The 13,157-nt window shown below is 37.2% G+C and overlaps 1 protein-coding gene across 13 annotated transcripts in view; it reads right to left on the bottom strand.

The window, feature by feature from the left end:
* Positions 1-13,157, bottom strand: part of LOC131278822 (uncharacterized) — a 146,963-nt gene that overhangs the window by 80,688 nt on the left and 53,118 nt on the right. For 7 of the 13 annotated variants that reach the window (XR_011649106.1, XR_011649107.1, XR_011649108.1 and 4 more), the window contains exons 7-9: positions 11,871-12,035; positions 4,489-4,542; positions 3,498-3,577 (exon numbers count right to left, since the gene is read on the bottom strand). Coding sequence is in view for 1 of the 13 variants with exons in the window: in XM_071215926.1 (XP_071072027.1) it covers positions 3,498-3,577; positions 4,489-4,542; positions 11,871-12,035 (299 nt within the window). In the remaining 12 variants the exon portion in view is untranslated. Of the gene's footprint in view, positions 1-3,497; positions 3,578-4,488; positions 4,543-11,548; positions 12,036-13,157 lie in introns of all 13 variants that reach the window. The other 6 variants (XR_011649101.1, XR_011649104.1, XR_011649102.1 and 3 more) reach the window with 3 other exon arrangements.

Raw genomic sequence — 13,157 nt, 5'->3', positions numbered from 1 at the left:
GGGAATCCCCTATATATTCTCTGTAACATTTATGTAATCAAAGTATTGTTTAAAAAATAAAAAAGTGAAAAGAAAGAGTGAATCATCAGAAGTAACAGATTTCTCACCAAAGTCAATTCCTAACTATGACTTTGAAAGTGAAGAGATCATTCCTGTTTCTGCAGCTATTGCTGAGAAACAGAAGACAGCTTCCACAAATAAAACACTGGTTATTGTGTCTGCTTCTGTAGAGACTGTAGAGACTGTCACTGAGATGGTGCCCCAAAACCAGGTGGCTCTGTTTTTATCAAAGCCCGATGATGGAAAATGCATAGCATGAATTATTTGAATCTTTTTTTCTCATCGTTTGAAGTTTTAGACATAGAGACATTTAATCTGGAAGAACAGGGCAAAATTCCTCTTTGTAAGGTAAGTTTTTCAGATGAAGTATATAAATTGAAACAGTAGCATTATTATATAGTGTTTGGACTATGTTTTGGTAAATTATGGTTTATAGTTAAGATTAGAATTCTGGAAGAGGAATCTCCTATATTTTTTAATGTAATATTGTGTATGACCTATGTATCTTTTAAAAATAAATGAAAGATATAATATTAAAAAAGAGCAAAATGTTATTGATGTATAAATTTAATTTAATCCAAATATATGGATGGATACATTTTAAAGACAAAACTTGAAAAGCAAATTCTTAAATAGTAAGTAACTTAGTGTTATTAAAACGCTGACTCATTGACTTTTGTATTATGATAAAGGAAATAAGTGATTGCTTTCTCTCCTAGAAACATAGTGCTGTTACTATACACTCTGTTTTCCTTCCCTCTGTGCAGTAAGTTTGTCACATGGCTTAAATGTTTTTAATATTAATTTTGATTCAAAGTTGTGGTTCTGTTACATGTGGAATCTTCAAAAGCTCAGCCAAAAATGCATGCAAATTGAACATTCTGAAGTTTCTCTTAATTTTGATTTGTGCTTAAGTTCTTGGCATTAAAGAAGTTATAACAAGACAGTTGCCTCCTTCAGTATTTGTTAGATGTGTGAAGTACTGATAAGTGTCACAATGATAGTTTTATTTTTTAGATTACACTGGGTTTAGATACCACAAGTGAGTCATGTTTTAAATGTGCATTTTTTTAATGAGTGGATTTTACAGATACATCATAATAAATTGTACTGATACATTTAAAATATATATAGGGGATGATGTGGGAGAGGAAGGGGCATACATGGGAATCCCTCATACTTTCAACGTAACTTTTCTGTGATCTAAAACCTCTTTAAAAATAAAGTTCATTATAGTAAAAGAAAAAAACAATTAGAAGCATACAACAACATATCAAAATGATAGAAGAAAGAATAAGTGATACCAAAGACAGAACAGCTGAAATTAAAGAGAGAAAAGAACAAAGAGAGAAAAGAATGGAAAAAACTGAGCATGGTTCAGGTAGTTCAGTGATAACAAATGCAACAAAGTATATGTCATGGGAGTTCCAGAAGGACAAGAAAAGGGAATGGGAACAAAAAGAGTATTTGCAGAAATAGCTGATAATTTGCCAACTCTCACAAAAGAAATGAACTTACATTTCCAAGAAGTCCAGAGTATATCAGAACAAATGAGAAGAGACCTAGTCCAAGACACATACTACTCAGAATGTCAGCTGTCAAAGATAAAGAGAAAATTCTGAGAGTAGCAAATGAGAAGCAAACCATCACACACAAGGGATGCCCAGTAAAACTGGGTGGATTTCTCATCAGAAACCATGAAGGCAAGAAGACAGTGATACGGTACAATGAGGATACTGGAAGATAAAACCTACCAGCTGAAAATTTTTTGTCCAGGGAAGCAGATGTGGCTCAACTGATAGAGTGTCCACCTACCATATGGGAGGTCCAGGATTCAAACCCAGGGCCTCCTGACCCATCTGGTGAGCTCACCCACACACAATGCTGATGCCGTGCCATGCAGGGGTGTCTCCCACATAGGGGAGCACTACACACAAGAAGTGTGCCCTGCAAGGAGAGCCGCCCTACACAAAAAAAGCACAGCCTGCCCAAAAGTGGTGTCACACACTCAGAAAGCTGATGCAGCAAGATGACACAAGGGAAGCACACTTGGCTCAGTGGATAGAGCATCTGCCTACCACATGGGAGGTCCAGGGTTCAAACCCTGGGCCTCCTTGACCCATGTGGAGCTGACCCATGCGCAGTACTGACGTGCACAAGGAATGCTGTGCCACCCAGGGGTGTCCCCCGCATAGGGAAGCCCCACACACAAGGAGTGCGCCCCATAAGGAGAGCCACCCAGCGCGAAAGAAAGCCCAGCCAGGAGTGGTGCCACACACATAGAGAGCTGATGTAGCAAGATGACGCAACAAAAATAGACATAGATTCCTGGGCCGCTGACAAGAATAGAAGCGGACACAGAAAGAACACACAGTGAATGGACACAGAGAGCAGACAATGAGGAGGGGAGGGGAGAGAAATAAATAAAAAATAAATCTTTAAAAAAAAAGAAAATTCTTTATCCAACAAAATTGTCCTTCAAATATAAAGGCAAGCTTAAAATATTCACAAACAAACAGAAACTAAGAGAGTTCGTAAAAAAGGATCTACCTTTGTGCGGAATATTAAAGAAAGCCTAGGGCCTCAGAGAAAAAGACAAAAGAGAGCCTTGAGGGAAGCAGACATGGCTCAACTGATAGAGCATCCACCTACCACAACGAAGGTCCAGGGTTCAAACCCAGGGCTTCCTGACCCATGTGGTGAGCTGGCCCATGTGCAGCATGCCATGCACAAGGAGTGTCTTGCCACTCAAGGGCACCCCTGTGTAGGGGTGCCCCACACACAAGGTGTGTGCCCCACAAGGAGAGCCGCCCCACATGAAAAAAGTGCAGCCTGCCCAGGAGTGGCACCACACACACAGAGAGCTGACGCAGCAAGATGACGCAACAAAAAAGAGACCAGATTCCCAGTTCCACCTGATAATACAAGGGGATGCAGAAGAACACACAGCAAATGGACACAGAGCAGACAACAGGAGGGTAGGAGGAGAAAGGGAGAGAAAGAAATGAAATAAATCTTAAAAAAAAAAAGAGAGAGGCTTGGAGGGAAGTATAGAAGAAAAGCATAAAGGATAATCAAAGGAGTAAACAGATGAAAATAAGATATGACATATGAAAAACAAAGAATAAAATGGTGGAATTAAATAATGCATTTACAGTAATATCATTGACTATATGAATGGACTAAACTCCCCATCAAAAGATACAGGCTGGGAAGCAGATGTGGGTTAACCAATTGGGCACCTGCCTACCACACGGGAGGTCCCAGGTTTGGATCCCAGTGCCTCCTAAAAGAAGATGAGCAGACACTGCCCCACTGCAATGAGTAGATGCCCCAAGCCAGCAGACACCACCCCCACTGCAACAAGTAGATGCCACAAGCCAGCAGACACCGCAGCCTGTGGGAAGCAAGTGTGGCTCAGGCTATTGGGCACTCACCTCCTTATGAGAGGTCCCAGGTTCAGTTGCCAGTGCCTCCTGGAGAAGGTGAGCAAACAGTGAGCAGAGGAGAGAACCATCTGAAGGAGGGGGTGGGTAGATAAAAAAGGAAAATAAAGTAAATAAATCTTCAAAAAAAAATAGGCTAGGGAGCAAATGTGGCTCAAGCAGTGAGGGCCTGCTTCCCACATGGGAGTTCCTGGGTTCAGTTCCCCGTGCCTCCTTAAAAAAAAAAAAACAGCTTAGGGGAGCCCATGTGGCTCAGTGGTTGAGCACAGCCTTCCCACATACGAAGTCCCGGGTTCAACACTAGCCCCAGTAGCTAAAAAGGAAAAAAAAAAAAAAGATATAGGCTGACTGAATGGATAAAAAAACATCAGCCAACCATATGCTGCCTACAAGAGACTCACCTTAGACCCAGTGATAAAAACAGGCTGAAAGTAAAAAGTTGGAAAAAGATACTTCCCACAAATAATAACCCAAAAAGAGCAGGGCTAGCTATACTAATATTAGACAAAGCAGACTTTCATTGCAAAAAAGTTATGAGATAAGAAAGCCATTTTATATATATAAATATATATATATTTTTTTACAGAAAACTCTGCACCTTTTTTTCATTCCATGTCTTTTTTTAAAATTGACTTTTTAAAAATGTTTTTCCATTATATATTAATAAAAGAGACAGTCCATAGGAATATAGAACAGTTGTAAATATCTATGGACCTACCAGGGTGCTCCAAAATACATAAGACAAACTGACAAAACTGAAGGGAGAAATAGACATCTCTACAATAAAGGAGGGGGAGCAGATGTGGCTCAAGCAGTTGAGCACCCACCTCCCACAAAGGAGGTCCTGGATTCAGTTCCCAGTGCCTCCTAAAGAAGACAAACAGACACAATGAGATGATGCAACAAACTGAGGCAACAAGCTGACAAGTAAGCAGACACAGCAAGCAGGGAGGAGATGTGGCTCAAGCAGTTGGGCACCCACCTGCCACATGGGAGGTCATGGGAGGTCCTGTGTGGGTCTGGTTCCCAGTGTCTTCTAAAGAAGATGAGCAGACAATAATCAGACACGATTAGCAAACAACATGCAGAGACAAGCAGACACAGCAAGCAAACAACAAGCAGACAGACAAGGGAGCCATCTGGAGGGGGGAAAAATAGTAGATTTCAACAGACCACTCACATCGTAGATAGAACTAGACAGAAGATCAACAAGGAGACAGAGAAATTGAACAACATGATAAACAGGTTAGACCTAACAGATATATACAGAACATTACACCTAAACTCAGCGGGTTATACATTCTTCTCAAGTGCCCATGGATCTTTTTCCAGGATAGACCGTATGTTGGGAACAATGCAGCTCTCAATAAATATAAAAAGATTGAAATTATACAAAGCACCTTTTCAGATCATAATGGAATGAAACTGGAAATCAATATTTGACAGGAAGGATGTAAATTTACAAATATATGGATCTAAACAATATACTTTTAAATAATCAGTGGGTCAAAGAAGAAATGTAAGTATAATCAGTAAATATATTGAGACAAATGAAAATGAGAACTCAAGTTATCAAAAATTATGGGACACAGTGAAGACAGTCTTGAGAGGGAAATTTATAGCCCTAAATGCCTATATTAAAAAAGAAGGAAGAGCTAAAATCAAAGACCTAAGTGAACAACTGGAGAAACTAGGAAAAAAACAGCAAACAAATCCCAAATCAAGCAGAAGGAAAGAAGTAATAAAAATCAGAGCAGGAAAAATGAAATCGAGAACAAAAAAACAGTAGAGAAAATCAACAAAACCAAAAGCTGGTTCTTTGAGAAGATCAAAAATAACAAACCCTTAGCTAGACCAACAAGAAAAATAAGAGAAGATACAAATAAATACAATCAGAAATGAAAAGGGGGAAGTTACAACTGACACCATAGAAATAAAAAGGATCATAAGAGGATATAATGAGAAATTTTATGCCAACAAACTAGACAACCTAGATGAATGTACAAATTCCTAGAAATGTACAATCTACATTGACGCTAATACAAATACTAGAACTTAACAAACCAATCACATTTAGAGATTAAATCCATCATCAAAAATCTCCCAACAAAGAATTCCACCAAGCATTTCATGAAGAAGTAACACCAATCCTGTTTAACTCTTCCGAAAACTTGAAGTGGAAGGAAAATTACCCAACACATTTCATGAAGCCAACATCACCCTAATCCCAAAGCAATATAAGGACAGTACAAAAAATTACAGACAAATCTCTCTAATGAACATAGATGCAAAAATTCTCAACAAAATACTTGCAAATCAAATCCAACAGCTTATCAAAAGACTTATACTTCGCAATCAAGTGGGATTTATTTCTGGTATGCAAGGCTGGTTTAACATAAGAAAATCAATCAAAGTAATACACCACACAAATTGAAGGGGAAAAAAAAAACATATGATCATCTCAATTGATGCAGAAAAGACATTCAACAAAGTCCAGCACCCTTCCTTGATAAAAACACTTCAAATGATAGAAATAGAAGGATATGGGAAGCAGATGTGGCCCAATGGGTAGGGCATCCGCCTACCAAATGGGAGGCCCAAGGTTCAAAGGAGAGTCACCCAGCACAAAAAACATGCAGCCTGCCCAGGAATGGCACCACACACATGGAGAGCTGATGCAGCAAGATGACGCAACAAAGAGACACACATTCCTGGTGCTGCTGACAAGAATACAGGCAGACACAGAACAACACACAGCAAATGGACACAGAGGGCAGACAACTGGGGTGGGGGGGGAGCGGGGAAGGGGAGAGAAATAAATAATAAATCTTTGGAAAAAAAAGAAAGAGAAGGATTATTCCTCAATATGCTAAGAGGCATATGTGAAAAACCCACAGCCAGCATTGTCCTCAATAGGAAAAGGATGAAAGCTTTCCCTTTAAGATCAGGAACAAAACAAGGATGCCCACTGTCACCACTGTTATTCATCACTACACTAGAAGTTCTAGCTACAGCAATGAGACAAGAAAAAATAAATAAATAAAAGGTATCCAAAAAGGAAAAGAGGAAGTAAAACATTCACTATTTGTAGATGACATGACCCTATATTTAGAAAATTCTGGAATGTCTATGATAAAGCTACTTGAGCTAATAAATGAGTTCAGCAAAGTGGTAGGATACAAGATCAACATGCAAAAATCAATAATGTTTCTCTAAACTAGTACTGAACAATCTGAGCAGGAATTCAGAGGGGAAATTCCATTTACAATAGCAATGAACAGACTCAAAAACTTAAGAATCAATTTCACCAAAGTAGTACAGGACCTGTATTCAGAAAACTACAAAACAATGCTAAAAGAAATCAACAGAGACCTAAACAAACAGAAAGACATACCATGAACTATTTTTGGAGCTGAAATCTTTGTACTATTAAAGCAACTAGTTTCTAATTTCCAGTTTCTGCATAGAATCACACAAGTGGTTTATGGAGTATTTGGATTGCAATTATAAATGATTTTTGATATGCAAGTTAGTATTCTCAGTTGATTTTATTTTATATTCCTAATGGGATGTTAAAGCCATTTTGTCTTTTGTTTTTTTCCTAAAGGAAAAGAGAACCCACGCTTTTATGGACACTAGGTAAACACCTTCAGCTTAAAATTTTGGTTAAATATTTTACTTTATTGTTATCTTCCAGGTGTCTAAATCTCCAGTCTGTCTGTTGTACTTGTAATTTAACTCTGTAATGGAATAGTTTGTTGCTAATTATTTATATTAAGTAATTTTTAAATATTTACAATATTGTTAACTAATACACTATTAAGTTATTGGCCAAAAAAAAGGACATTCCATGTTTGTGGACTGGATGACTAAGTATCTTGAAGATGGTAATCCTACCCAAACTGATTTATAGATTCAATGCAACACCAATCAAAATCCCAATAACCTACTTTAAAGAAATAGAAAAGGCAAATACCAAATTTATTTGGAAGGGATAGTGTACCCAAATAGCCAAGAGCATTCTACAAAAGAAGAGTGACATGGGAGGAATTTCACTGCCTGACCTTGAAACATACTACAAAGCAACAGTGGTCAAAACAGCATGGTATTGGCATTATGACAGACACATCCATCAGTGGAATAGAATTGACAAACAGAAATAAACCTTCATCTCTATGGCCAACTGGTTTTTGACAAACATACTAAAGCCATGTTAACAGGACAAAACAGTCTCTTCAACAAATGGTGCTGGGAGAACTGGATATCTATAGCTTCTCCCTATATAAGAATCAACTCAAAATGGATCAAAGACCTAAATATAAAAGCCAGGACCATAAAACCCCTAGAAGATAACATAGGGAAGCATCTCAAAGATTGTGTAGTAGGTGGTGGTTTATTGGACCTTACACTGAAGCACAAGCAACAAAAAAATAAATAAATGGGAGATCCTCAGAATTAAACACTTTTGCATCTCACAGTACTATGTCAAAAGGGTAAAAAGGTTGGCAACTCAATAGGAGAAAATATTTGGAAATCACATCTGATAAGGATTTAATATCCATGACATAAAGAGATGTTACAACTCAACAATAAAAAGACCAACAACCCAATTTAAAAATGGGCAAAAGACTTAACAGACATATGTACAAAGAAGAAATACAATTGGAAAAAAAAAAACATGAAAAAATGTTCAACATCACTAGCAATCAGAGAAATGCAAGTCAGAGATAAAAACGAGTTATTTCACACCTGTGAGAATGGCCACTATTTAAAAAGACAGAGATCTACAAGAGTTGGAGAGGATGTGGAAAGATAAGAACACTTATTCACTGTTGGTGGGAATGCAGAATGGTACAGCCACTGTGGAGAACTGTTTGGAAGTTCCTAAAGAAGTTGAATATAGATTTGCCATGTGGCCCTACAATACCACCACTGGATATATGCCTGGAAGAACTAAGAGCAGTGACACGAACAGACATCTGCACACCGAAGTACACAGCAGCGTTATTCATGATTGCCAAAAGCTGGAAACAACCCAAGTGTCCATCAACCAACGAACGGATAAACAAACTGATATTTCACATGATGAAAATTACACAGCTGTAAGAAGAAATGTCATAAAGCATATGACAACATGGATGAACCAAGAGGACATTAGGTTGAGAAAAGCCAGACACAAAAGGACAAATATTGTATGATTATGTTACTATGAACTAAATATATTGAGCAAAATATTGTATGATTCCATTTATATAAAATGTAAATATAAATCAATTTATAAAGATGAAATTAGATTAGTAGTTAGGTAGGGCTGGGGAAGAAATGCCAATGGGTATGGAGTTTTTCTTTTTGGAATAAAACTGTTCTAAAGTTTCTTGTGGTGATGAATGCACAATATTGTGATTATACTAAAATCCATTGATTATACACTTTGGGTAGATCATATGCTATGTAAATATATCTCAATAAAACTATTTCTGACTACTGAAAGAATAGCTAGAAATAGCAGCTATGTACAGCAGGGGAAACAAGAGCAATTGAGAGCTGAAGAATTTTCTTGTTTGTCTGTTTTTTGTCAATTATTATTACTGAAATAATGAAAATGCTCTAATAACGACTGAAGTGATGAATGCACAACTATGTGATTATACCAAATACCAATGATTGTACACTTTGAATGAATTGTATGCTTTATTAATACGTATCAACAAAATTGATTTGCTAAAAAAATTTTTAAGAGAAAATAAAGATATAAACTTTTAGAAAAAAATGGGAGAAAATCTTCACAATCAAGCAAGAGGCAAAAAATTCCTATACTTGACACCAAAGTACAATCCATAAAAGGAAAAATTAATAAACTGGACTTCATCAAAATTAAAAACTTTCATTCTGGGGAGTGGACATGGCTCAAGTGGTTGAGCACCTGGTTCCCACATGGGAGGTCCCAGGTTCAGTTCCCAGTGCCTCCTAAAAAGCAACCACCACAACAACAAGCAAAACAAAATACCAGCTCAGCGGAGCCAAAAATCTTTCACTCTGCAAAAGATCATGTGAAGAGAATGAAAAGACAGGCTACAGACTAGGAGAAAATTATTTGCAAATCACATATCTGGCAAAATACTAGTATTTAGAATAAAGAACTCTCAAAATTCAACCATTAAAACTCATTAAATGCAATGAATGTACCACACTAATGAAAGAAGTTATCTATGTGGGAGGAGTGGGGGTGTGGGGAGTGGGATGTATGGGAACCTCATATTTTTTAATGTAACATTTTGTGTTATCTATGTATCTTTAAAAAAAAGATATTAAAAAAGGGGGGGAAATCCAATTAGAAAGAGGGTTGCATGAAGAGACATTTCACCGAAGAATATTTACAGCTGGCAATAATCACATGAAAAGATGTTCAACACCATCAGCTATCAGGGAACTGCAAATTAAAACCACAATGATATATTACTACACACCTATCAGAATGGCTAAAATTTAAAAATAGTGACAATATCAAATGCTGGTGAGGATATGGAGAAACTGGATCACTAATATATTGCTGGTGGAAATGTAAAATAGTGCAGCCACTCTGGAAAAGTATGGTAATTTCTCAAAAAATACACATGCACTACCCTACCATGCAGCAACTGCACTCTTGGGCATGCATCTCAGAGAAATGAAGACTTATGTTCACACAAAAATCTCTAACCATGTTATACCAGCTTTATTCATCATAGACAAAAAATGGAAATAGCCCAGATGTCCTTCGGCAGGTGAATAGCCAATAAACTGCAGTACACCCATACCATGGCATATTACTCAGCAGTAAGAAGGAACAAATTATTGATATACATAAAAACTTGGATGAATCTCCAGGGAATTATGCTGAGTGAAAAAAGCCACTTTTAAAAAGTTACATGCTGTATGTTCCCATTCATACAGCATTTTTAAAGTGACAACATTTAGAAATGAAGCACACATTCCTGGCTGCCAGGAGTTAGGGATGGATGAGGGGCACAAGAGGGAGGTGGGTGATCATTATAAAAGGACAGCACACAAAATCCTTGTGGTAATGGAATAGTTCTTTATCCTGACTATGGTGGTGGATACACAAACCTACATGTGATAAAGCTGTACAGGACTAAATACACACACACATAAATGAGAATAGTAAAATTAGGAAAATGTGAACATGATCAGTGCATTGCATCAATGCCATTATCCTGTTTGTGATACTGTGCTATAGTTTTGCAAGAAGTTATCTTTGGAAAAATTAGGTAAAGGGTACATGGGATTACTATGATTTCTTACAAATGCAGTTTACAATCTAAAATAATCTTATCAAAAATTTCCATTAAAACAAAAAAATACATAGATATTAAGTATGGGAAACCTTATACATTTCATGATTCAAAAGGAACCATAAAAGATTCCTTTCCACAGTATGTCTATAGCAGAATACCTTCAACAAAAATGCATCATATCTGAAACAGGTATTCTAAGATAATACTTTAAGATCAAAGTTTTAATTCCCAAATTAAACCCAAATCCCAAACTAACATAGTTTCCTTCAGATAAGATAAGAGAATATTTATGGCCAAAGGTTATCTCACATTCACTACATTCATAAAATTTTTCTACTATATCTGTTTTCTGATATGTAGGAAGGTTTGGCTTCTTGCAAAATGCACCAGTATACTGATTAGTTTTATAGGCTTTCTTTCCTATATGTGTCTGTTGATGCTCAGTGAAATCTGGCTTCTTGCAGAATATCTCCCAGTTTTCATTAGAGTCAAATGTACTCTCTCCTTTATAAGTTCTCTGAGTGTGAGTGGAGAGTGACTTTCTGCTGAAACTCTTCTTACTCACGTTACACTCAACGTATTTCTCCCCCACCAGAACTCTACGGTGATTAATTAGAGCTGACTTTTCCCCAACAGACCTCCTCCCACAGTCATTAAATTCACAGCGACTCTCCCTTATGCAAGGTCTGTGGTGGACAAGAAGGGTCAAATTATTAGAAAAGGTTTTCGCATATTTATTATACTCACAGGGCTTCTCCCATGAGCATGCTCTTTTATGGGTATGAGGGCTGCCTCCTCATGGAAGGCTTTCCTGCATTCATTATATTCAGAAGACTGCTTCCAAGTCTGAATATTGTGATGCTGAAACAGGTCCTCGTTTCCACGATGGCTTTTCCAATTCCATCATATGCAAAAGGTTCCTCTCTGGAATGAGGATTCTCATGCTTGGTACAGAGGTGCAATTTCCCATGTGTATTAAACTCCTCTGGTTTATTTACGAAAGAGTTTCTATTACTAATAATTAATTCTGAAATATAATTCAAACTCATTCCATATGGGTCACATTTACCAGATATTCTTGATGAAGCAGGGTTTGTGTCCAGATAAAATGTTTTTCCTAATGTACTACTCCTTGCCTGAGACAATGTTTTGCTGTTGATGAACTCGACTTCCCGCAGATGCTGGTCTTGGTTTTCCTGGCTCTTCTCCACCAGGTCATCAACTATGAAGAAATCTAGAATGAGAATAATTTATCATAGTTTATAAATGTTAACACAGGAAAAGGAAATGTATACTCAAATGTCTTATTATAACCCAGCCTTTGGTTGTGAAAGTGATCCCAAAGGCATCATCCTTCTTGGCTCCCGTATGTGTGGAAAAAAACAAATAACTTGCAGTAGGGGAAAATTACAGGGCCTCCAGCAATAAAACACAATAATCTGACCTTTTGCCAATGTAACTTAAAAAAATGGATAGAGAATTTGAAATAAACATAAACAACAATAAAACAAATGTTTGACTAACTGCTTGGTCCTGGAATGGGGAACCTCACAGAAAACAGAATCAGCCCAACAAGTCAAAAAATAGTAAGTAGAAGCACAAGGAAAATAGTAGATAATAATGTAAGGGGAGATCTCAAAGCAACAATTAGATGGAGATCTAGATGGGGACCTCATCCCCTCTTATCTATTTTACATACAACCACCAAATTAAATTTCAAAAATAACTAATACACACATTCAAAGGAAAATTCTACTATGTGGGCTACATATGCATTCCAGCTGCAATTCACAAAAAGCACTAATGACCAATGTAAGTACACATTCAGACTGTTCTTACAACAGGGTCAGATGCATACCTTGAGTCATCTAGTATATCATCTAAAACTCAGTCTGAGGATCACTTATACAACCAATTAAGTCATCATCATTAGAGTGTAGGGTGCTTCTCTCTGCATTTGTCTTCTGATTTGTGTAATAATTGTCAAAAGTCTTCCTCTTGTCAATTTTCTGCTCTTTGACATTAAGGGCAGAAAATGAAAAATTCTGAATTCTCAACTGTGTTCAATGAAATCTCAAAAAGAAAGAAAAACTATAAAGATGTTGTCTCCAGGCTTCTCTTTTTTTATAATTTTTTTGAGGAGGTACTGGGGAGTGAACCCAGGGCCACATGCATGCAAAGCAGATGCTCAGTCACTGAGCTACACCTGCTCTGCTCCAGGCTTCTTTTATACCTTCATCATAGCCGTCACAATATTTTAGGAAATTCAATAAGAAAGCGGAAGGATGATTTAATAATGATAATTTACTTCCCTATTGTAAATATTATAATTTTTTTAGGTATCGGCAGGGGATTG

Source organism: Dasypus novemcinctus, chromosome 6, assembly GCF_030445035.2.
Source record: "Dasypus novemcinctus isolate mDasNov1 chromosome 6, mDasNov1.1.hap2, whole genome shotgun sequence".
In the NCBI taxonomy this organism is placed as follows: domain Eukaryota; kingdom Metazoa; phylum Chordata; class Mammalia; order Cingulata; family Dasypodidae; genus Dasypus; species Dasypus novemcinctus.
Note: the sequence above shows the minus strand (reverse complement) of the source record. Positions and strands in the feature narration are given on the sequence as shown.